The sequence below is a fragment of the Cebus imitator genome, unplaced genomic scaffold (assembly GCF_001604975.1).
Source record: "Cebus imitator isolate Cc_AM_T3 unplaced genomic scaffold, Cebus_imitator-1.0 Scaffold57, whole genome shotgun sequence".
Taxonomy (NCBI): domain Eukaryota; kingdom Metazoa; phylum Chordata; class Mammalia; order Primates; family Cebidae; genus Cebus; species Cebus imitator.
In genome coordinates, this window is record NW_016107372.1 from 1,765,962 (window position 1) to 1,791,777 (window position 25,816).

The 25,816-nt window shown below is 35.7% G+C and overlaps 1 protein-coding gene across 1 annotated transcript in view; it reads left to right on the forward strand.

Annotated features, from left to right (window-relative positions):
* TRIP12 (thyroid hormone receptor interactor 12) overlaps positions 1-25,816 on the forward strand; it is a 164,640-nt gene that overhangs the window by 114,132 nt on the left and 24,692 nt on the right. The window contains exons 15-33 of the mRNA XM_037738767.1: positions 2,413-2,481; positions 2,573-2,738; positions 5,054-5,171; positions 5,558-5,714; positions 7,527-7,680; positions 8,819-9,047; positions 9,342-9,460; positions 10,837-11,044; positions 13,640-13,740; positions 13,972-14,146; positions 15,979-16,120; positions 17,006-17,197; positions 18,470-18,621; positions 20,652-20,809; positions 21,546-21,619; positions 21,708-21,907; positions 22,546-22,673; positions 24,015-24,166; positions 24,859-25,002. Of these exons, the coding sequence (XP_037594695.1) occupies positions 2,413-2,481; positions 2,573-2,738; positions 5,054-5,171; positions 5,558-5,714; positions 7,527-7,680; positions 8,819-9,047; positions 9,342-9,460; positions 10,837-11,044; positions 13,640-13,740; positions 13,972-14,146; positions 15,979-16,120; positions 17,006-17,197; positions 18,470-18,621; positions 20,652-20,809; positions 21,546-21,619; positions 21,708-21,907; positions 22,546-22,673; positions 24,015-24,166; positions 24,859-25,002 (2,838 nt within the window). The remainder of the gene's footprint in view (positions 1-2,412; positions 2,482-2,572; positions 2,739-5,053; positions 5,172-5,557; positions 5,715-7,526; positions 7,681-8,818; positions 9,048-9,341; positions 9,461-10,836; positions 11,045-13,639; positions 13,741-13,971; positions 14,147-15,978; positions 16,121-17,005; positions 17,198-18,469; positions 18,622-20,651; positions 20,810-21,545; positions 21,620-21,707; positions 21,908-22,545; positions 22,674-24,014; positions 24,167-24,858; positions 25,003-25,816) is intronic.

Sequence of the window (25,816 nt, forward strand, 5' to 3'; positions counted from 1 at the left end):
AAACTCCTGACCTCAGGTGATTCACCTGCCTTGGCCTCCCAAAGTGCTGGGATTACAGGTGTGAGCCACCTTGCCTGGCCACTTTTTTTAAATGACAATTTCAATTAGTGTTTTAAATCTGTCAGCTTCTTATATAATCAAAAAAGTTCTGATTCGCATTTTTTATTAATATCCAGTTATGTGCCATATTAGGTTATTTGATAAAATTTTGGTAGATTGATTCAAATGAACAGTAATTCAGATGTTTGATGATTTTAACTATTTTGACTTTAAGGGATGGATTTACTATTTCAGCAAACATTGAGTGTCTATTATGTGGTATGATCAGAATTTCCTTTTGGAAAGATCACCCTTTCTTGAAAGACATTGGAGGAGGCAGATGGGAAGAGGAAGATATAGATTAAGACCAGAAGAGAGACTAGACTGTGTCCCAAACAGAAATGAAAAATGTAGATTGTGACTGTCTGGTGTTGGAGAAGAGCAAAAGTGATTATTCTGGTGGCAGAATCAATGGACCTGATGATACAGTGTGAAAAGCAGGGTTTATGGGCCAGGGATAGTAAGGACAAATCATGAGTTCAGCTTCAAGGGTATGGAGAAATTGAGGGTTTTTTTTTTTTTTTTTTTTTTAAACTATAGAGAGGGATTTTAAAGCATTGTTTGTTGTTGCTAAAGATATTTCTAGAAACCCGGTTTTATAATTGCCTTTACAAAGAATGCTTAAGACCCCAGAGAAATTAGGTTTATAAAAATATTTTTAAATAAATTAGGAAATTTTTTTTTGTTCTGTTTTTTTTTGTGTTTGTTTTTGAGACTGAGTGTTACTCCTTTGCCCAGGCTGCAGTGCAGTGGCATGATCTCACTGCAGCCTCCGCCTCCTGGGTTCAAGTGAGTCTCCTGCCTCAGCCACCTGAATAAGTTGGATTACAGGTGTGTCCTATTAACGCCTAGCTAATTTTTGTGTTTTTAGTAGAGACAGGGTTTCACTATGTTGGCTGGGCTGGTCTCGAACTCCTGGGCTTAAGCAGTCCACTTGTCTCAGCCTCCCAAAGTGTTGGGATTACAGGTGCGAGCCACCATACCCAACCAAACAAGGGACTTATGTAAGATAAAACAGTAATGAGAATTGAATCACCCTAGAGCCTTTTGCTTCTCAAATGATCAAAACAAAGTAGTGATATTCATTTTTTTTTAATGTGTTTATATATTTATTTTTAAAAACATAGTTGGCTGGGATCACAGTGGCTCTCACCTGTAATCCCAGCACTTTGAGAAGTGAAGGCAGGTAGATCACCCAAGGTCCAGAGTTTGAGACCAGCCTGACCAACTAGTGAAACCCTGTGTTTACTAAAAATACAAAAATTAGCTGGTCATAGTGGCATACACCTGTAATCCCAGCTACTCGGGAAGCTGAGGCAGGAGAATCCCTTGCACCGCAGAGGCGGAGGTTGCAGTGAACTGAGATCGCACCAATGCACTCCAGCCTGGAGACCGAGCAAGACTCCATCTCAAAATAATAATAATAAAAAAAATAAATACAAATATAGTTGACTGAGATAATCTTTTCTGTAGTCTAAAACTATATTCTCTATGTTATGTGATAATCAGTTCCATATGATATTCTTTAGAAATAAGACAGAATCAGAGAAGTTAAGTAGTCACTATTTTGTAACACTCTTTCTAGATTTAGTGAAGATTTAGGCTATAGGCTTTTATAATACCTGAATTCTCATGTTTGTAAAGGCAAGCCTAATTTTTACATATGAAGTCCACTTACAAATTAGGAAAAATCAATGTCTATCAAAACATTAGTGTAGCCAGTAAAATGTTCTTTCCCTTCTTTTTATGACAGTTATTTCAAAAGTTTTGTCAGTGATGTCACTGTTTTTATGGCAAATATGGCAAATTGTTTTTATAGTGAAACTTTTTCATATGAATTCTATTTTTTGTTTTTATAGTGAATATTACAAGTCTATTCCCTATTTTTAACATTCTTAATAAACCTCTGGTTCTTGCACCTTTTCTTTTTCTAATTTTTTAGTTTGTACCTACTTAAACATTTCTACTTGTAATGCTTTTAAAGGAAAGTAGGCCATTTATATATTTCTTTAGTATACTATTTGTTTAGATATTGAGATTGTATAAGCACAATAGTTCTTCCTTTTCTGTATATTTGCATTTATCTAGTAGGGGCCTTTATACAGGACAGAGGTTGGTTTGATTCCTCTTTGTTTCCAAATTGTAATATTATGACTGTACCTTGCTTAGGCCTCTTTGCATTTTCAAAGCTGACATTTACTAATTGAGCTTGCCTTAAAGAATCTGGGATTAGGAAGAAGATAAAATAGTGGTGTATGACAGTGAAAATGCTTTATACTAACAAGTTTTATTTTCCTTTATTTAAAAAAATAGGATAAAAAGTCAGTAGAAAGCACTTGCCTTTGTTTTGCACGTCTAGTGGACAACTTCCAGCATGAGGAGGTAAGTGTTTTAGTCTTTGGTAGTATTTTTATGAGGTTGTTGAATTGCTGAATCTTGATGTAATGATTCCTTTGTTCTTGTGTTTTTGAAGAATTTACTCCAGCAGGTTGCTTCCAAAGATCTGCTTACAAATGTTCAACAGCTGTTGGTAGTGACTCCACCAATTTTAAGTTCTGGGATGTTTATAATGGTGGTTCGCATGTTTTCGCTGATGTGTTCCAACTGTCCGACTTTAGCTGTTCAACTTATGAAACAAAGTAAGTGCAATTTTACAGTTCTACTTTAAGCAGGAAAAGTGGCTTGTTAATTCTTCATTAATAAGTAAAGTCAACATAAGCTGAGCAGGTGGAAGAGATTGACTAGTATCATAGGCACTGGAGAGTAAAGTGTTAATATGTGGTAAATTTTTGTTGTAACAATATGGTAATCTTTCTAACATACTCCTTTTAAAGTATAGATTAAATATTTCCCCTTGGTGTTTCTAGGGCTAACAATACAAAGTCATTAATTTCTGTACAATGTTAGTCACATAACCATCCTTGATTAGGAGAAATCTGAGTTTTATGTTTCAATAACCAGCTGTCTTCAGCTTATATAGGTTGCTTTTTCTGCACGTACTAGATTTTCTAGCAGTTTTTCTGATTCCAGAATGCTTTCTTCCCTCAAAAAGTTGGAATGTTTTTGTACTGATGAATGTCTCTGATGTTTGCTGATTTGGTGTTTCTAAACCTTTTCCAATCTTACCCAGTGTGTGGGGAGATAAAATGTTACTGCACTGCTCTCGTGGTTGACCATTTCTTTCTTAATCCTTAGACTTAACAAGTTAATGTCAGAGAATTGTGGAGCTTTAGACAACATCTGTACGTTATAATTTTCTTTTTCTTTACACTTTTTGTAGAGACAAGGTCTCATTGTATTGCCTAAACTGTTCTTGAAGTTCTGGACTCATGCCATCCTGCTGCCTTGGCCTCCCAGAATACTAGGATTATAGGCACGAACCATCACACTTGGCTGTTACGGTTATTTCTAATAGAGTACTGATCACTTTTGTATAGAATACCTTTAATTACGGGGAATTTCATATCCATAATTCTAATCTCTATGGATATTACCTTTGGAGTCAGTGATATTAACTGATAAAATCATCTTTGGTCCCATTCTGTCTGAGTGGTCACACACTGCCTGAGACAGTATATTGAAATGGAAATATTATACTTTTCCAAAAAGTTTTCCAAACTTGGTTTCCAGACAACCCTATTTTGAGCCCCTAGGAGTTCTTTGAACCTTGCTTATCCCAAAATTTCCGGAATCATTAAGAGATTATTTCTTGTTAATGTACATTTTGTTACAGCTCATCCCTAAATATTAATTTGTAAAATTGCTGCCTGCCTTCCTTTTTTTTTTTTTTTTAAACATTTTTTTCTTTTTAGTGTATTTTCACCTCTTTTGCATGCTCCAGGAAGCTTACCACGTTTGTCATATGGAGGTCACCATAGTTTCTTTCTATAACAACCCTGTAAAAGGAAATGTGAACCTCTTCTGTTTGTCTCTATTTTGTTGTCATCCCTTGACTTCTAAAAAAAAAAAAAAAAAAAAAAAAAACTTTTTCTATAAAGTTGGCAAAACTGTAATTAAAAAAAAAAAAAAATCTTGGCCTTCAGTCCTGGAGAGCTGCAAGCTCTTGGGCTGTTGGTCTTAAAAAAAAAAAAAATCTTAATCGCTAATTTTGAATTTCTATGTGGCAGGCAATTCACTATCCACGTCTCTCTGCCTAAATCAATGAATATTTTGATAACAGAACTTACTGATTATTGATAAAGCATTCTAATGAAATGTTTTGTAATTTTGCATATGTATAATTTTTACAGGAGCACACACATCCACACTCAAAATCAGCAAAGACCCAGCTGTGTCTTTAGGTTTCAGCTTCCTTAGGTTTAGACTGACTAAAACTGTAGGGACTGAGAGTTCCCTCCACTCACAGTGTCAGCACATCTGAGTGGCTATCATGCAGAGTGCCCCCAAAACTGATGTCTTCTGTGAATGGAAACTTACAGTAGAGAATGCTTACCTGATCCTTGCATCAGGTTTGCATGTAATCAGTGTCACTTAGGTAATGGTTTTCCTGATCACAATACAATAAGATTCACATACTTTTGTTACATTTTATACTATGGGCCACACATTTTCAGTATATTTGAATTGAAGACAAATACATGAATATATTTGATTTGTGATATGTTGAATGCACTTTTGTCCAAAGTACTGTGCTTCTCCAAGAAAGTAATAAAGGGTTCCTAAAGTCTCACAGGTGAGAAGGAATTGTGATTAGGCACCTAGCTAGGTTTGGACTAAAGAATAAAGTCTTCAGAAAGAGATTGTTAAAATCTACGCAAATTTCTTTTCAAGTTTTTATTACAACACTTTTGGATTTTTTACATTAATTTCTGCTTTATGTTGCTTTACAAGAAAATTATTCTGATTATTTTCCTCCCTTGGGCAATGTTTGCCCTTGAATGAGGTACTGTAACTAGTTTAATAGGCTTTTGTTTTTTGTTGTTGGTTTTTACAGACATTGCAGAAACGCTTCACTTTCTCCTATGTGGTGCCTCCAATGGAAGTTGTCAGGAACAGATTGACCTTGTTCCACGAAGTCCTCAAGAACTATATGAACTCACATCTCTGATTTGGTAAAGATTGGGCTAAATATTACTTTGGGAGGCTGAGGTGGGCAAATCATGAGGTCAGGAGTTTGAGACCAGCCTGGCCAACATGGTGAAACCCCATCTCTACTAAAAATACAAAAAATTAGCCAGATGTGGTGGCGGGTGCCTGTAATCCCAGCTACTCTGGAGGCTGAGGCGGGAGAATTGCTTGAACCCGGGAGGCAGAGGTTGCACCACTGCACTCCAGCCAGGTGACAGAGTGAAGACTCTGTCTCAAAAACAAAAACAAAACAAAACGAAAATTGGGTTAACTATAACTTGTAATTTGTGTGAGATTACTTTTCTTCAGGGACCTAATGCTTACTAATATTTTTAAAAGTTATTAAAATTATTGTACTTTTTGTTTTCAGTGAACTTATGCCATGTTTACCAAAAGAAGGCATTTTTGCAGTTGATACCATGTTGAAGAAGGGAAATGCACAGAACACAGATGGTGCGATATGGCAGTGGCGTGATGATCGGGGCCTCTGGCATCCATATAACAGGATTGACAGCCGGATCATTGAGGTAGTAGTTTCATCGTACCGTTTAAATATGTCTATTTTGTTGGAGAGTGGGTGTAGGGATGGAATGGGGAGGTGGATATGTGTACTTGAATGTGCTTTATTTTGAATTAACTCAAGATTCTCTCATTTTGTCTCCTGAGAACAAGGTCCTCATTTCTGTTCAGGTCAGAAAACATGATGTTCTAGTCCTGCTTCTGCTGCTAACTACCTGATTGACTTGGAGCAAGTAATTTCAGTTTGTTGTTCCATAGTTTCCTCATTTCTGAAAGGAAACATTGGAGGACTTAGGCTATAGATTTCTAAACCTTTCTGTCTTCTATCCGAAAGCAATGTCCCATGAGCAAAGATGTACATACAAATAGTTTCCTCTCAATATTTTTTAAGAGCAAACACATGGAAACAAATGAAATAGCTAGTTCTGGGAGAATTAGTGAATTGTGATACATACATAGGCCTGTATGTTATCCAGATATTATTGGGACACATTTTAATGATATAAAATCAAATGTGAATGAAAAACACAATATACAAGATTTTGTGAATCTTTTTGGAATTCAGCAAAATAAGTTGAAAATATGAATAATACAAAGGGGAGGAATATACCAAAATGTTGACAGTGATTTTTCTGTGACAGTTCATGATTTTTATTTTTACTTCCTTACTTACATATTGTTTGCACTGAAATATTTTTAAAACTAAATTAGCATAATGTTTGCTCTAGATTAGTAGGTGTTGGTCACTGCTATTTCTACCATGCATAATATACTATGTTCAGTACACTTGTAAGAATTTATGTATTTTCTAATTTCAACCTTTGATGTTTGAATTCTTTTTAGAACATCACTTGTTTTGAATAGACATTCTTTTTTAAAGATGTCTTCTACTAGTTCGTTTCTAAAAAAATGAATTTTAGAAAAAAATTTTAAACTAGTGACTTACATCATAAAATTGGGTTTTAAGAATAAAATCCAGTTTCAGAGTCAGCTTTTATGAGAAAATTGACTTTGACTGGTCTTTTGTGCAGTATTATATATAAGCAGTATATAAGCAGGCCGATCCTGCTAATAGCGGTCCTGGTCTCTAACTCGTAAGTCGTCGTCTTTTTAGCATTTTCCTGGTCATTGCACCTTTACCATTAGCTTACTCTCTCTCTCATATGCTGAGAGTCATGTCTTCCATTTAGCCTAGGAGTTCCATAGATTGTATTCTGTAATGAGAATTTTTTTTCTGTAGTCTGTTTAAAATCAAGCAAACTGTGCTAATCAAACTGTCTCAATTTAAATATGTTGTGTATACCACATGCAGCCCTAGGGATGAATCCATTTCAGTTGTGTCGCTTTCAGTCTTAAAGTTATCTTTGTTTAATGAAGACAGTTTCATAGGATCATTTTGTCTAAGGGAGGATTTTGGTAGGTCGCTAAGAATTCATCATGTAAATAATGTTTTTAATCTAAGAATACTAAGATTTATGGATAACTTACTTTTTATAAGCAGTGTCTTAAAAGCATTCTTAATACAAATGGTGTCTTCTTTGTGTCAGTGATGCTACGTAGGTGGATCTTTCATCAAGATTTTACCTGCATTTATGTCTAAGGGTCCCTGATAATGCCTGAGGCATATAATCTATGTCTAGTTTAAAGCGATTTGTTGAATGAATGAGTTTTGTCATGTCTACACTATTGAATTTTCCACCTTCTGTTAACTTCACCAGCAATAAATATGTAAGATAATATATTTGGAGGGTCCCCACTGTGTCTTAAGGTAATAAATTTCTCCATGTTTATATTCAAAGTTTCTCTCTCTTTGCTCTCAGGCAGCCCATCAGGTCGGTGAGGATGAGATAAGCTTGTCCACTCTGGGACGAGTTTATACTATTGATTTTAATTCTATGCAGCAAATCAATGAGGACACGGGAACAGCACGTGCCATTCAGAGAAAACCTAACCCCTTAGCCAATACTAACACTAGTAAGTACATCGTGAGTTAAAATAGCGCTATATTATTGTGTAGTATTTTCTGTTTGCATAATAAATAATAATTGCTTCAGTATCTTTTTAAACTTAATTACATAACAGTAATTTGGTTTTTGGATTTATTTATTTAAATCATATGCCTTTAATGGATGAGTGAGCCAGTATTAACTGGTGTCTTTTCTGCAATTTGTCTACTTACCTGTTGTCCTGAGATTCCAGTTAGAATTTGCTCATAGAGATTTTTATCTTACCCTGTTATTACACCTTTAGATCCATTCACTACTTCTTTCAAACCTTGTATTTTATACCTTCCTGCCAAAATTATCTGAACTAATTAAGGGCAGATGATTATGATTAAAAAAAATAATAATAAAACCAACACCAGGTTTCTGACATTTACCTGTCCCCTCAGGGATTTAGTTCATTGCTTTTGCAGCCCTAGTTTGGAGCAATGTTTTTTTGCAAAGGGCCAGATAGTAAATATTTTAAATGTTGTAGGTTATCTAATATATACGCATTACCACTGCCATTGTAGCCCTCAATTAGCCGTATACAATATGTAAACAAATGTTGTACATGGTTGCATTCTAATAAAATTTTATTTACAAAAATGGGCTGTGGGCTGGATTCAGCTTACAAGACCGTACATTGCCAACCCCTCTCGTTTATCAGCTATCTTTTCCCTACACTTTATGTCACTAAGCAAAGGTGCAGAATTATCTTCTTTAGCCAATTTACATAGCTTTTAGTGAAATACTGTGCATTTCTGGAACTCTGTTGTCTTACCACTGATTTTGTTGGTTAATATTGGATTTCCCTGTGTTTCATTGAATATATATCAGTAAAATAAAGAGGTACAGTGCAGTGATGAATTGTTACTTTCAGCTGGCCCACATAGGTTACTGGTTCTTTAGACAGCTGAATTTTGTCTGTCTTAATGTTGCCTTTACCATCTTTGTAAATCCTAGTTGATCATATAAGTTCATTTAATGAAAAACTATAATGAAAAAGTTTTTCATAGCATTTCAAGGATTACATTGGCTTGAATGTTTTCTATTGCTTATTGTGTTTCTGAAGTCTGTCACTTCAGGATTGCATGATTTTTTTTTTTTTTTTTTTTTTTATGTAATAGGTGGATATTCAGAGTCAAAGAAGGATGATGCTCGAGCACAGCTTATGAAAGAGGATCCGGAACTGGCTAAGTCTTTTATTAAGACGTTATTTGGTGTTCTTTATGAAGTGTATAGTTCCTCAGCAGGACCTGCGGTCAGACATAAGTGCCTTAGAGCAATTCTTAGGATAATTTATTTTGCGGATGCCGAACTTCTGAAGGATGTTCTGAAAAATCATGCTGTTTCAAGGTGTGTTAATGGAAATAGTAGAAACATTTTACAAATTCAAATCTCTGCAAGTAATTTCAGAAATCTCTAAAGTAATGGAAAAAATATGCACAAAAGTTGGGAGTATCTTGAGCTCTTCTTGTCTATATTTACATACAACTTTTATAAATATAAAAGTTGAGTGTTTAAGAAAAATTTTTGTGTTAATAGAGTGGTTTCACAATGAAAATACTTTGCTCTCAATTTAAACTAGTATGGCCAAAAACAATCATCAAATTCAGGCAGAGTTTTATATACCAATGCTTTCTTTTTTAGTCACATTGCTTCCATGCTATCAAGCCAAGACCTGAAGATAGTAGTTGGAGCACTTCAGATGGCAGAAATCTTAATGCAGAAGTTACCTGATATTTTTAGTGTTTACTTCAGAAGAGAAGGTAATGTCATATACATTAATGATCAGTCAGTCTAGATAGTACTTCAATAGAAATAAAGTTTTAATCTATTGAACAAAAACCGATAGCTTTTAAATTTAGAAATGACATATAAAAGCTCTATTAGCTTATAGCTCAGGTGTATGTAGAATAAGTCTTTTATGCTGGGTGTGGTGGCTCATGCCTATAATCCCAGCACTGTGGGAGGCCGCGGCAGGTGGGTCACTTGAGGTCAGGAGTTGGAGATCAGCCTGGCCAACATGCAAAACCCTGTCCTACTAAAAATGCAAAAAGTACCTCGGCATGATAGTACATGACTGTAATCCCAGCTACTAGAGAGGCTGGGACAGGAGAATTGCTTGAACCCAGGGGGTAGAGGTTTCAGTGAGCCAGGATCCTGCCACCGCACTCCAGCCCAGGAGACAGAGTAAGTCTCTATCAAAAAAAAAAAAAAATCTAAAATTCCTTTTTGCAATCTCAGCACTTTGGGAGGCTGAGGCAGTCAGATCACCTGAGGTCTTGAGTTCGAGACAAGCCTGGCCAACATGATGAAACTCTGTCTTTACTAAAAATACAGGAATTAGCTGGGTGTGGTGGTGCACACCTGGGCTAGTGTCAAACTCCTGGCCTCCAGCAGTCCTGCCTCAGCCTGGGATTACAGTTTGTTTGTTACAAGAGTCTGATAGAAGCCATGGACTGTTCCCCAGAAAAGTGTGAATGTGTGTTCATTCACTCATGTTAGATTCATTCACATCTTTGCATATAGTTTATACTAGCTGATAATCAGACACAACATTTTTAAACAATTTGATAGTTCTTAGTCACACACCTTCATACATACTATGATTCTAGGACAGATAGGAACCCTTGCCTCACAAGTTAATGTTTAGCTCTCTTTACACACCTCGAAGGATGCGATAGTTCCCACCCTTTGCTAGCAGCTTTCATTTTTTGGTGGCAGTGTTAATGTGATCTTGTCTTTTTTTTTTTAAGCACTTGAAATTAACTAATGATTCTAGGTCTTATTCATCCCTCTGGCTGTCAAACCACAAGGTTTTTGATTAATGTTTTTATAATTAGTATTTTGAACTTGTCCTACTTTGTACTTAATAGTGATGCTATTAAGTTTTGTATAATCTAGTTTTGAAGATTTAGAAGACATTCAGTATAAATATTTTTCTTTAACTGTTTGTTTTTATACTTTTTTCTGTTTGAGGTGAAGTTGAAAACTGGCTCCTAATTTCTTTTTCCTATTTGCCAGTTATTTTTTAGTGTTCCTGTATATTACGTCAGTGTTGGTATTTAGGGATTTTATAATGGTGGAAAGAAGGTTCTATGTCTGATTAAAACTGACTCCCTTTCATCTCGTTACTATAAAGGTGTAATGCATCAAGTAAAACACTTAGCAGAATCAGAATCTTCGTTGACAAGTCCACCAAAGGCGTGTACGAATGGATCAGGATCTTTGGGATCCACAACTTCAGTCAGCAGTGGGACAGCCACAGCTGCCACTCATGCAACAGCTGACTTGGGATCACCCAGCTTGCAGCACAGCAGAGATGATTCTTTAGATCTCAGCCCTCAAGGGTAAGTAAGAATTGTGTTATGATTTTTATTTCTTTGCTGTTAGTTCTGCTTTGGTACCTAAGAATCATACAGTGAGTAAAATGGTAACATATTAGCAGATACATACTATATTTTTCCATCTGTATTTTGTTAATGAGAATGGGACTTAACATTTATTGGAAACCTATATTGGGCTGTGTTTAGGAACTTAAGAGATGAGTTTTATTACCATTGATATACAGGGAAACTAAAGTTGAGAGACATTTGTGACTTGCACAGTGTTACACACACTTACGTTACTTGTAAGATCTAATGTTGTGGGATTTGAATTCTGGTTTCTGATTTTGTAATCTTGTGAATATTTTTTGTGCTGCTGCATACATACAATCTTAGAGATATGCAGATATTGATATAGTTAAAAATACTGAAAATTAGAAGTCTTAGAATATAAAGGCCAGGAAATACTGATTTCCCATTTATCTTTAATTGGCAACTGGGAGTAAATTGTTTGCTTTTAATAACGGAAAATGGGAGTTCTTAAATTCTCTCCTCCCATTTATCAGCTTTTAATCTTTGTTATACCGTGTTACTAAGAATGTTTTCACACTTTCCATTGGTTTTCATTTTGTTGTGTTAGAAACAAATCACACTCTAAAAGTGTTTTTTTTTTCCTTGCTATTAGAAGCTTAATTTTACTTGGTGAGTGGTACATGATGAACCAAATTCAGTTCTGAAATTCAGAATGTATTCACTGCTGTACTTCTTTTGCCTCCTTTTAAGCTGAGAAGTAGATTATCCTAAAATACAGTAATACTGAATAAGTGGGGTCCAAAAAATTTAATCTTGTAATCTGCAGGGTAGCATTGTCTTGTGCAGACAGCCAACTCTGGTAGGGGGTGGGGATGAGGTGAATTGCCGGTTTTGGTGCCACCTGGTGGCAGTTTCTAGTCTAGCTTAAATATGAATTTTGGCAGTTTTAAGACTTGTGGCAGACTGGAACTTCTGGCACAGTGGATATTATTTTAGGAAACTGCTGAGTTTAACTGGTACCCATATTATTTGACCAGTCTGAGGAGATTGGGCTTGGAGAATTCTGGGGACTCTTCCACCTTCCTGATTCTGCAGTTGTATTTGTCTGCTATTTTCCTTTCCAGCCTTGCTCTCTCTTTTACTTCCTTCTCAGCCCCATTCCTACCCACTAGCTGGTGCAGTAACATAAGTTATTGCAGGGTTTTACTATAATGCAGGCATGGTGCCTCAGTAAATTACAGGGAGAGACACAGTTCAGACAATTGCAGTGTTTCTTTAACAATTTTTTCCTTTCTCCTTTTTTTAAAGAGACATGGCACGGGGTCTTGCTGTGTTTCTCAGGCTAAGCTTGTACTCCTGGGCTCAAGTGACCCTCCCCACCTTGGCCTTCGAAATAGTTGGGACTACGGGCATGTGCCAGCATGCCCAGCTCAAATGCAGTATTTCTGAGCCATTTTAATTTAAGGAGTTGAAATTGATTATAGAGTCTAACAGCTGATTATGCCAAAAAAAAGAGAAAATAACTTTTTTCTTAAAATATTTTAAGTGGTTTTAAATAGTTCTAAGTGGTTCCATATTACAGCATGGTTGCAGATGAAAATTTTGTATTAATTTAATTTTTAAGATGGAAATTGTTAAATTACATTTTTCATCTTTTCAAAGTTCATTTTTCCTGATTGTCAAGCATGTTTGAGCACATTATTAAGTATATTCCATAGAAATGTCAGGTGTTGGAAACTCTCAGTATTTTTTTTTTTTTCCCCCTCAGATTTTTCCAGTTTTATTTGGGCCACAGACAACTAAACCACAACATCTTTCAGCCTCTTCACCTTATTTAGCTTTGTTATTCTAAAAGTTTATTGCTGTTACAAACAATTTCTAGTGTCATTAGAACATAGGCTACGGGTGTTTAATTTTGCAAATGATTTTAATTCAGAATAGGTTATTCACTACTCACTAGATTTGTATATAGGATTACAAAAACACCAAAATGTTTGCAAATGCATTTATTTAGGATGTTATGCAATCATTGTCATACTATGAAATTACTTTGGGTAGTATAAGCAGAAGAGTATTTTGACAGTATGGACACTAAGTGTCGTGTATATTTTACTTATGGCCATTTTGGTTAGGTAAAAAGTATGGTATGCAGATTTAACATTATTTTTCAGATTCGTGATTACCCAGTTATTTTTATTTTGCTTCTTTGTGTTGCATATTTATTTCATTTACTTAACACTACATTTAAAGTTGAACACATAGAAAATTGATCAGTTATACCTTATTTGGCTTTATTTTTCTTTTTTCTTTTTTTTCTGTACTTGCAAATTACACAAAGATTGGCTTTATTTTTCATAATTCAGCATAAACATCTAGTTATTTTCGCAATAATCATTTCCTTTGTCTGCACACCTCTAGAACATGACTGGCACAGAATTGGCATTAAATGATCACTAAACAAGAACATACCTTGTTATGACAGGATTTGATAACTCACTGTTTCTGCCCTTTTAGCTTGCTTTTTCAGTGAGTGAAGATGTAAAACTGTTAATTACTAAACTTATCTCATATTTTCCCATGTGATAGTCGATTAAGTGATGTCCTAAAGAGAAAACGACTGCCAAAACGAGGGCCAAGAAGGCCAAAGTACTCACCTCCAAGAGATGATGACAAAGTAGACAATCAAGGTAACCCCTTTGATGAAACCATGGGGAGGTAAGGGGGAGGGGGTGGTAGCAGTCACAGAAATGTGCTTTATTAAAACTGCCAGTAGCTCTTGAAGTATGCCTAAGTTTCCAGAGAACTAAGTGTTCTTAGTTCTTTTAGTTAATCTGTTAAGACTGTGAATCTTAAAAATCGGTTGGTTTTCATCAGTTAAGCTAAAATGATTTAACTGTAGTTCTTTTTTCTTTTCATAGCTAAAAGCCCCACCACTACTCAGTCACCTAAATCTTCTTTCCTGGCAAGCTTGAATCCAAAAACATGGGGAAGGTTAAGTGCACAGTCCAACAGCAACAACATTGAGCCAGCACGGACTGCAGGAGGTAGTGGTCTTGCCAGGGCTGCCTCAAAGGATACCATCTCCAATAATAGGTGAAGTGAGGGGAGTTTTTTGTTGCTTCTATTCCCATATAAGAAAAACTTAACATTATTTCAGTCAGTACATTTATTGTGTGGAGATGATATGTAGACACAGCACTTTAATTTGTTCTTAGAAGTAGCATAGTTCAAGAATTAGGTAGATTCTCAATTTATAGACCCTGCATCTGGCTTTGTCCTAAGTTCCAGTCATGCACTTTGAAACTCCTTTCAGCATACCTAGCTGAAAGGCATATATGTTCAAAACCAAGTTGTGTTCCTTGGGGAACCCTCTTCCTCAGTTTTGTTCTAGACAAGGAAAAGCTGACATTTTTTGTGCACACTCTTCACATCTTTCATGATAAAATTTCTCTATCCATTACAATGAAACATAAGGATTTTAGGGGAGAGCCTTTTTTTTTTTTTTTTAAAAGTCCTTGGGGCTAGTTTTATTTTTGAGCTCTGTATGTAGCATACCAACATAATTATGTCCCTCTCCAGATAAGAATTTTTTTTTCCAGTGAAAATGCTGTTCAGTGGTATAGCTATACACAAATATGAGGCAGTGTTTTCTGAATTTCATATCCATGACAGCATGTAATGTTTGGCCTAACTTTGCACAAAGTTATGAAAAACTGCTTGTGATAATTCCATTTGGTTGATTGTTTCTATATTTCAGTACAGCCCAAGAAGAGACACATGCTAGGGAAAAATCCTAAGTCTCAAAGCAAATGTTGTCCTTTGACAGTACAAAACTAAGTATCCACCAGCTCATCAGTTTGAAAGAATGGTCCTTTACATCCAGTGCTTTTAAGCGTTTGGTCTTCTGATGACTTCCAAGTGAATCCACATGGAGTGCCTTTAAACACTTTCATGCTCCACCCCAGTTTACTTATCAAAAATCTATGAGAGTGAAGCCCAGAAATCTGAACTTTTAACAAGACCTCCTAGGGATTCCAGTGCTCATTTAAAAGATCAAATGTCATTCAGAAAATAAACATGCTTTCTTTGGTTTTGTTGGTTGTTTTTCTGAATTTTGGGGTATAAAAATAATTAAGTGAATGTATTTCTGAAGCCATCAGCATTAGTAATTTAAACAGCCAGATCTTGTTTGCCATAGCTTATTACATCCTTAATAGGTACATGTTTCTGGTCTGTAAATCTTTTTTACTTCAGCTCTTCCAGAACCACAAGTTAAAGATAATGCAGCTATATATGTACTTTAGAAAATAATCACATTGGCTGGGCATGATGGCTCATACCTGTAATCCCAGCACTTTGGGAGGGCGAGGTGGGCGGATCATGAGGTCAAGAGATACAGACCAGCCTGGCCAACATGGTGAAACCCGGTCTCTACTAAAAATACAAAAATTAGCTGGGCGTGGTGGCATGCACCTGTAGTCCCAGCTACTCAGTAGTCTGAGGCAGGAGAATCACTTGAACCTGGGAGGTGGAGCTTGCAGGGAGCCGAGATAGTGGCACTGCACTCCAGCCTGGTGACAGAGTGCGACTACATCTCAACAAAAAAGAAAATAATTACGTAAAATTGCATTTGGGGGAACACTTGGGAAAGTGTTATATTACAGGATTCCAAAAAATTGGTACACTTCGTTTATAATTCATGTAATGACCTGAAATGTATTTTAAGGTTTTAGACAATTCTCTAGGTGTTAACATGACAGCCAGTTTTCAAAGTGAAAGTTAATTTGATTATGGAATCTGAATTTATTAATCTGTAAGCATAGGCCACAAAAGATTTTAAATGGTAGCAGCTGTTTGCCTTGATCAGAAGTTATATCCTTTCTATGTACACTGGGACTTTAATATCTCCTTTTTGTTTCTTGTAGAGAAAAAATTAAAGGTTGGATTAAGGAGCAGGCACATAAATTTGTAGAACGTTATTTCAGTTCTGAGAATATGGATGGAAGCAACCCTGCATTGAATGTCCTTCAGAGACTTTGTGCTGCAACTGAACAACTCAACCTCCAGGTGCTGTGGCCAGTGCATTCTGCTGTCTTTTTCAGTCTCTTCCCAGTGTCTCCTGCTAATCTTTTCCTTCATGACTTCTCTAGCTTTCTGTGGATTTAGCTATCATAGATCAACTTTTACCTTATATACACCCTTGGTGCTGGTGTTTCTTTTACTAAGCCCTTGACTGTCAGGATTCATCAGTCTGTATTATTAAATGTACTAGAAACCTCATCTTTGACTTTCTTTCCTTCACATCTCATAATTCTTGACAAATGAAGAAACTTCAGAAATGTCCCCACAAGCACATCTGTTCTCTAAGTCATCCTCAACTATAGGTATAGACGATAGGCCTTCTCCTTAGCCCCTGTCTCCACATGGGGTCTCAGAGTGGCAGGAGAAGCTAGAGATTTTCTAATGTGTTTTATGTTTCATCTGGTTCTTGGTGTTTTTTTTGTTTGTTTTTGTTTTTGTTTTATGTTTTTGATGTACCTTGAGCAGTTTTGGTAGTATGTTTTCCAAGAAATTGTTTTGCTGAGACCTTAAATGTATTAATTAAAACCACACTTTGTATTCTTGATTCATCTTTTCATTCTAGTGTTTTATATAGCCCCTTATTCTTCAGTTTGTGTTCTCATGCTTTAAAAATATTTTTTTTAAAGAAAACTACATTGGTTGAATGTGAAGATTTTCTTACAGACTCTTGGTTTTCATCATGAAGTGTATGTGTGTGTGTGTGTGTGTTTAAAATCATATTTTCCAAGGATTTACTGCAACTGTACCATTCCCTGCCCTCTTTTTTAAGGGTATTGAGAATATATGTAGTTCCTTTTGAGGATGTGTGAGTTGTGTTTTTTGTAAGTACTGCTTAAATCAATATGGAAATACTTTTACCAACTCTTGCAGGTGGATGGTGGAGCTGAGTGCCTTGTAGAAATCCGTAGCATAGTCTCAGAGTCAGATGTTTCATCATTTGAAATCCAACATAGTGGATTTGTGAAGCAGCTGTTGCTTTATTTGACATCTAAAAGTGAAAAGGATGCTGTGAGCAGAGAGATCAGATTAAAGAGATTTCTTCATGTATTTTTTTCTTCTCCAGTAAGTTATCTAATAATGCTTGTATATCTTATAAGAATCACCGTTCACTAATACATACATTTTCATCTCAGTAATAAATTCCAGCAGGTCTTGGTCAAGACATTGAGGCAAAGTGTCTAGGTTTTTACACAGTTGGAATCCTTCAACTTCTGTATATCAAAGTAAATAGTAAAACAATGAAATGGGGATTTAACAGAAAGCCCATGTCACTGTTTCTATGGTTGAAGTATCTTGAGTCTCTTTTGCTTGCAAAATGAGCCGTTAATAGTAGTCTCTCAGCTGTGAGTGTGTTTTATGTGCAATATTTGTTTTTAATCATATGTAGTTTGTAATAGCTCCTTTTAGGGAAACAAACATCTGTAATAAGATAGAGGAGATATATTTTCCTAGTTTGTGCATAAAATACAGTTGTAACAATTCCAATCAAGGGTGCTTAATGACCATTTATGTTATTGTTTATAATGTGAATTATAACGCCAGGAGCCACAGAGTGGCTCCCCTTCCTTTACCCTAAGTGGGTGAGAGCAAGAGGATAATTCTTGGATACTGTTGACAGCATTCTCGTTGTCTTACAGTGGCTTAAGGAGAAAACATCACTTGGAACATTTCTCTCTGGATTATCTTGTAATAGGGCTAAGGATAGCTCTCCTATGTGTTAGCACTGTTTCGCCATGCGCTTGCTAAGCTAAGAGGCATTAGAGCATTGCTTGTATTTTAACTTGTGGAGCTACCTAAAGCAGAGTCGATATTTATTGGAGATTCATTAGACGCATGACAGTATTATGTATAGTTTTACATCGTACTTAAGATTATGTGCAAGTTGCAATCTCTTATCTGAAATCCCTGGAGTTTGGTGGGTTTCAAGGGCCTTACAGTGTATAGTACATTAAAATTCCCAGCAGTTTCTGAATAGCACTCTATATCGTATGTGTTAAATCTTTTAATGGCAAAACATGAATATTCTTACAAAAATCAGATAAAGATTGTAAATAGTCTTATGTCTGTTTGGATCACATTTTGCCACCAAGTGACTTGTGTTTTTAGAGCCTTTGGATTTAGGAATTGTGAATGCAGGATTGTGGGCTGTCCAAAAGTGTGTCTTTATTGAAATAATTTATTTGGAAACATCATTCAAACCAAATCTGTCATAAAACATAAAGGCAAATGGACGAATTATTCTCTTTTGTAAAACTGCTTATTAAATTTTCTCTTTGAGGAGAGTTTTGTTTTGAAAAGGCGTTGCTTAACCTGTTTGTTTATTTATAACTTTAGCTTCCTGGAGAAGAACCAATTGGAAGAGTGGAACCAGTGGGTAATGCACCTTTGTTGGCATTAGTTCACAAGATGAACAACTGCCTCAGCCAGATGGAACAATTTCCAGTCAAAGTACATGATTTCCCTAGTGGAAATGGGACGGGAGGCAGGTAAGGATCATTGCCTGGCTATACCCTTGCCACTGGAATTTGGCACTTAATTTCATGGAGGTAAGCTGGCAAGAGGTCTGGTAAAGTCTTGATCGGCCCAACAAACATTAAGCTGTAATGATGAAAGAAATTAAGTACTCTAAAGAATGAATCAAATGCTTTTTATCTTTAAAATTACACCATGTGCCTTAAACAGGATACTTTACAAATATATAATCCAGTGATTGTATTCATAACTTTTAACAGGCTTAGTTTTCCTTAAATTTATATGCTTTAACATACAAAGCTTCCTTAAGAACTTTGTGTTTAATTTCAGTAGGGTAAAATTTTTTTTGCGGATATGAATAATGTTTACATTTCGAGCAGAATGATTTATATGTAATATAAGTGGTTATATCTTTGTATTTTGATGGGTTCAAACATGTTTATTTTGAAATTTTCTAGTAAGTATATTTTTAATGTGGTTTTAAGGACTCGAGGTGCTATAGGAAAGAATTAATTGTTCTGTGTTGTGGAATGTTGTAAGTTTCGTGGAATATTTTGACTGGAAACTTAGAAAATAGGAAATTTATTTGGTTTTTATTTTATTTTTTTGAGACAGGTGTCTCACTTGCTTGCCCGAGCTGGAGTACAGTAGTGTTAACATGGCTCACTGCAGCCTTGACCTCCTGGGCTGAAGAGATCTTTCTGCCTCAGCTTCCCATGTAGCTGGGGCCACAGGCATGTGCCAACGTGCTCCACTAAGATTTTTATTTTTTGTAGAGACAGGGTCTTACTTTGTTGTCCAGGCTGGTCTCCAACTCTTGGGCTCAAGTGATCCTCCTGCCTTGGCCTCCCAAAGTGCTGGGATTACAGGCCTGAGCCACCATACCCAGCCTAGTTTGGTTTTTTGAATCCACATTTTGATGTTTTTAAAACATTTAAAAAAATTTGTTTGAATTAAAAACAGTATTCATTATTGAATAATAAAGCAATCACATCATGGACTAGGGTTTATTTTCTGCTTTGAAATTTAATGTAATGTGTGGTGTGCAGTTTTAATCATTATGCTTTCCTGAAGGAGTTCACGAAATTAGAGGGCATTTTCAACTATGCTTGAGAAAACCATGAAGCTTTTTATTTTTGTCCAAATTTGTATGTTTGCACATGTATATATTCATATAATGGAATATTATTCTCCATATCCCTGTTTGTATGCTTTATGTCCAGGAGGGTCCAATCTTTTGGCTTCCCTGGGCCACGCTGGAAGACGAATTGTCTTGTGCCACATAAAATACAATAACAATGATGTTAGTTGATGATCTTTAAAAAAAAAAAAAACCACTCATTGTGTTTCAAGAAAAGTTTATGAATTTGGGTTGGGCTGCCTTGAAAGCAGTCTGGGCTGCATACAGCCTGTGGGCTGCAGGTTGGACAAGCTTACTTTATGGAATCATACAGATAATCACAGTTTAAGTTTGTCTGTACCTGACTGCTGCCAGAGCTTTTCCGAAATGAGCAGTTAAACATCATGACCAGGTTTCAGCTGCTTCATTCAAAACTATTATAGCAAAGTAAATTTTAAAAGTTAGTTTTTAAAGTAATTTTGTAGTTGAAATCTTTGAAATTTAAAAAAGAAAAGTATGTTTTTGCATTTTTAAAATAGAATTCAGTAGGAAGGGGCAAAATGTTGCAGGAGTATGCTCAAATAGTTGAAGAATTTTTGTTCCAGAAAAATAATTACATATTCATGGGTGAAGTATTTCTGCTCTCATGGATTTGTGATGGGACAGAGATCAGATGTTGACTTAAGGTTTTCACATGCACACATACACATTTGTCTTTTATTTCTTATGTATAATAACTTTTTCTAAATAACTTGAATTATCAGCCTTACCATTTACAGAACTGGTAAGTAAGCTTAGTAGTAGTGTGTCTTATGGAAATGCAGTTTGTATTAACTTTCCTTTATTTGAATTAATGTATATTAATTGTGAAAACAATAGACTAACTTTTTTTTCACAAATTATCTTGAGCTTTTCTCTCAACAGAGGATCACAGGCTTTAAAATTTTTCAACACACATCAATTAAAATGCCAGTTACAAAGACATCCAGACTGTGCAAATGTAAAGCAGTGGAAGGGTGGACCTGTCAAGATTGACCCTCTGGCTTTGGTACAAGCTATTGAGAGATACCTCGTGGTTAGAGGTACTTTCCATATTTTTGTTTTGTGTGATATGTATGTGTATTTGGGGAGAAATTTTCATTAAGAGATATGTACATTATTTCTTTGTTTAACATTGTTTCTGTTAAAACCTAGATGGCAGGAACTTATATTTCCTGTCATTTATATTTCTTACTATACAGAGTAAGTTCAGTATATAGTCATATATTGAACTTATTCTGGGTTGACTGCTTACTCGAATGATGAGTTAATATATCTTGGTGAAATGTAGTAGAAATGACATTTTGTGTTTGGCAATTTTCTTAGCCCTTTCTGCTTCATAGATCAGAGTGTAATATATGCAGGTTGAACATCAACCTGAAAATCAAAAATGCAAAATACTCCAAAATCTGAAACTTGGAGTGCTGACGTGATACCACAAGTGGAAGACTCCACACCTGACATGTTTGCTTTCTGATCGTTCAGTTTACATACACTTTATCCTCATAATTATTGAAAATACTGTATAGAATTACCTTCATACCATGTATATGAGATATAAATGAATTTAATGTTTAGATTTGTGTCCCATCCCCAAGACATGCAAATATTCCAAATCTAAAGATTTTGAAATCTAAAACACTTATGGGCTCAAGCATTTCAGATAATGGATACTGAACTTATATGTGTTTTTCTAAGAATGTGTTTAACCAGTGTATACAGAATTTTGTTTTCACATCTGAAATTGCTCTGAGTTTAAAGATCTACTTGGGTCTTCAGGGTATGGAAGAGTAAGAGAAGACGATGAAGACAGCGATGATGATGGATCAGATGAGGAAATAGATGAGTCTCTGGTAAGGTACTATATTCCCACCGTGTTGTAATGTGCTATATAAAATTCAGGGCCTGTGGCTTAAATGGATTTTGCTTTCCTTTATTCAGGCTGCTCAGTTCCTAAATTCTGGAAATGTAAGACACAGGCTGCAGTTTTATATTGGAGAACATTTGCTGCCATATAACATGACTGTATATCAGGCAGTACGGCAGTTTAGTATACAGGCTGAAGATGAAAGAGAATCCACGGATGATGAGAGCAATCCTCTAGGCAGAGCTGGTATTTGGACAAAGACTCATACAATATGGCAAGTCTGAAAATTCTTTTGGTTTTTCATAAACTTTGAAACTCTTGTGTTTTAGAATTCACATTAAATTAATGGCTGGCTTTCATAAGGATAGGGGACCCAGAATCATACATTTTAGTTCTCAAAGGTGATTTCAAATGTTTGATAATGTGCATATGTATATGTAGCCTCCTCGTTCAGTCTACTAGAAAACATATTCATGGACAATAATTATGATTTACTAGATTTCTTTTCTAGATTTATTTAAGGTCTTTAAGACAAAAATATTGTCATAAGATGACGTTCCATTAGGTTATCTGAAGTTTGGCATCTCTGAGTCCTTAAAAGGCATTTGGATGCAGCTTCCTGTATAGTCTGTGAGTGCCTGCTACATATACTTGAAGAGAGCCATTCTTCCTAGAACCACCCTTGGGAGTTTCTCAGGCAGCCCCTTCTGGGAAGGTGGTCTGTAGGTGACCTCTTTTAAGTAGTGGTGCCAATGGCAATTCTCCAAATACATGCTAGGGAGAGAGAGAGGAATAGATCTCAGAATGGTCTTCTGTTAACTGTGTGGTGTCTGTGGCTTAGATTTTGACTTTGTAGAATAATTTTCAGTTTTAAAATCTACATTTGATTTATATATTGTCTTGTCATTTTAGGTATAAACCTGTGAGAGAGGATGAAGAAAGTAATAAAGATTGTGTTGGTGGTAAAAGAGGGAGAGCCCAAACAGCTCCAACAAAAACTTCCCCTAGAAATGCAAAAAAGCATGATGAGTTATGGCACGGTAAGATGGTGGATAAAGGAGAAAATTGCCAGCTGGGCACTAGTCTTCCCTTTTCATGGTTTTAAAAGAGTGATATGTATTTAGTAGTAAAATCTCTGAATATAATTGAGAAATAAATGAAGTTATGAACAGTTTGATCACATTTAATTCTTGATTTTAATATCCAGAAAATGAAAAATTAAGTGCCTACAAAATTAAATTGAGAAGGAAAATTGGGAAAAAACTTATTCCCAATTCATTAAAAGCAGGCTTTCATGAAGGCTGAAACAAATTTCATTGGGAGAACATGTTCACTAAAGAAGAGACTGAAGATAGTGATTGATCCAATTGGCCTTTAATTTTTTATTGTCATTCATTATAGTTAAAGTGGTAGAATTATAGTAATTATAAAAAGTGATGCTAGGTAATATAATGACCATAGACTATAGCAGTCACTTTGCAATAGTTATTTTTCTCTGTAATACTTCCTTCTCTGTAATTTTCCTTTCTTCCCCCATTTCTTCCCTTTAAAAATATGACACTAACAATTCCTTAAGGTTAGACAGTATTTTCGTTCCATGGAAGAGCCCCCACCTCCCTTCCCGCCTCCATCACAGTAATTTTCTCACACTGGTTTCCTGGTCCACAGGAATAAGGGACCTCTAGCAATTTTTACCACAAAACTAAGTTTGTTCAGTATAAAAGACTCCTAGTCTTGAGATTGTTAGGTTTTTTGGTGCTAAAAAATGCCATTTTCTTTTATGAAGTGATGGTGGTATGATTTTTCATTATTTTGCTTGCTATGAGTAAATGGCAACTGTTTCAATCTGTCAGATTTATTTTTTTAGCGCCTTTACTTAATGCAGTCTAATAACAAAGGATTCACAGACGCTGCTTGAAAACTCTCACAGTCTGTTCAGTTCTAAACCTTGTATTAAAACCAAGTCACTTTTACCAGATTTTTAATTTTGAGGTACTTGTCTAGTTATAAACTGGATATGAAAAATATAGGAAATATCTGTAACAGTGAACTTAAATTTAAACAGTTTGTTTTTATTCCTCCAGCCATTTTACTAACCATTGCTTCTGATATAAAGGAGAAATGAGGAGGAGTCAGCTTTTCTCCATTATAATGTTTATTTGGGTATGTGAAGGGAAAGTGAAATTTTTATAAGCCTAGACATTTTATATATGTAAGATAAAAAGGGAAGATTGTCAAACCTATCAATACCCTGTTAATAGGATTCTAAGCATTGACTATAACAACTTCTGGTTACTATTTTAGTGGTGATAAGACCTTGGCTTCACTGGATTAGCCTTTCTAATTTTGATCAAAACTTACTTTGATCTTTTGTCCTTTAGATGGAGTGTGCCCATCAGTATCAAATCCTTTAGAAGTTTACCTCATTCCCACACCACCTGAAAATATAACATTTGAAGACCCGTCATTAGATGTGATCCTTCTTTTAAGAGTTTTACATGCTATCAGTCGATACTGGTATTACTTGTATGATGTGAGTAATGTTGCCAACTTGCGAAGTTTTCATGGTCTGTTGTTCATGACGTTATAGTTTCTCTTTAGTGATTGATAAATTTCCTATTGCACTAGAAATGGAAACTGATTCAACTAAATGTGGGGATCCTAGTCCAGTGAAGTACAGAGTACTCATCAGTGGAAACCTCCCCACTTTTTTTTCTCCCAGCCCACAGTCTTGGATTAATTCTCTTGGCAGATGTGTAAAATTTTGTCTAGCAATAAATTTATGAAATTAAGCTGCAATATGAAACTTGAACATGGATTTATTATAGTTAAAATTCTTTAGGTACATGTAACCAAAAGTTTATATATATCAAGTAAAAGTTGAGTGAAAGTTGCATGCTGCCTTTGATATTTATATAGCATGGAGAAAAGTAAGGGAATTGGTCCTGCATGAAACATAAGCTGCAACATCAGTCAATGATTGAGCCAGCAGCAGTGGGTAGGGGGTGTGCGCAGCAGCGGCAAGGGGATGTGTGAGGGCCTAACAGTGTATTGTGGGAATTGTTTGAGTTGGGACATAGTAATGAGAGGCCGTGTGTCGTATGTTGGAAACCAGCACGTGAATTCAGGGTACTTTGCATGGATTTGGAGATAATGGAAGAAATTGTGAATATAATCCTAATGTTTTAATACATGTAGACTTTTTTTTTTTTAAACATTTTACAGAATGCAATGTGCAAGGAAATTATTCCAACTAGTGAATTTATTAACAGTAAGTTAACAGCAAAAGCAAATAGGCAACTTCAAGATCCTTTAGTAATCATGACAGGAAACATCCCAACATGGCTTACTGAGCTAGGAAAAACCTGGTAAGACAATCACTTCTGTAATGGTGGCCTTGGAAATGTTACTGGGTTGGTCTTGATGTATTTTGTTACAGAAACATTGTCTTTACTGGACCTAGTCAAATATTTATTAATACTGTTGATCACAACTTGCCTAATTGTGTGGCTTTAGCATATAAACAGACTAGGCAAGTTTGGGGACTGGTACTAGATCTTCTTGATAGTATGTGGCTATATGTATGAAATAGGAAAGTACACATAGCAGTTTGGCTGAAGATAGTCAATATTCTCTGTTATCATAAAATTGGATTCCAAAGGTGTAGTTGCTTGATTCTCTGAACCTGCTTGGGTCAGGGACTTTTAGAACTACAGTGATAAATGTTAAGAGCCACTGGCCATATACATTTACATCAGCAGTCCCCAATTCTTTTTGGCACCAGGGACCAGTTTCATGGAAGACAATTTTTCCTTAGATGTGGACTGGGAGATAGGGCTAGTTTTGGGACGAATGAAGTACCTCATGAAGGTGGTGGTCACATTTTAAAAATTAGCTTTCATTGGTCATGTTATACTTCCTTCGTGTAGATTAAAGATGATCTTGGATAGGCTTAAGTGTAGGATTTTAAACATTAAATACCAGATTCTACATAACGCAGTATTACTTAATCACTTAAAAATTTCATGTAAGACATGAAAATTCTTAAAAATTAATTGACCTGGCTGGACACGGTGGCTCACACGTGTTATCTCAGCACTTTGGCAGGCTGAGATGGATGGATCACCTGAGGTCAGGAATTCAAGACCAGCCTGGCCAACATGGTGAAACCCTGTCTCTACTA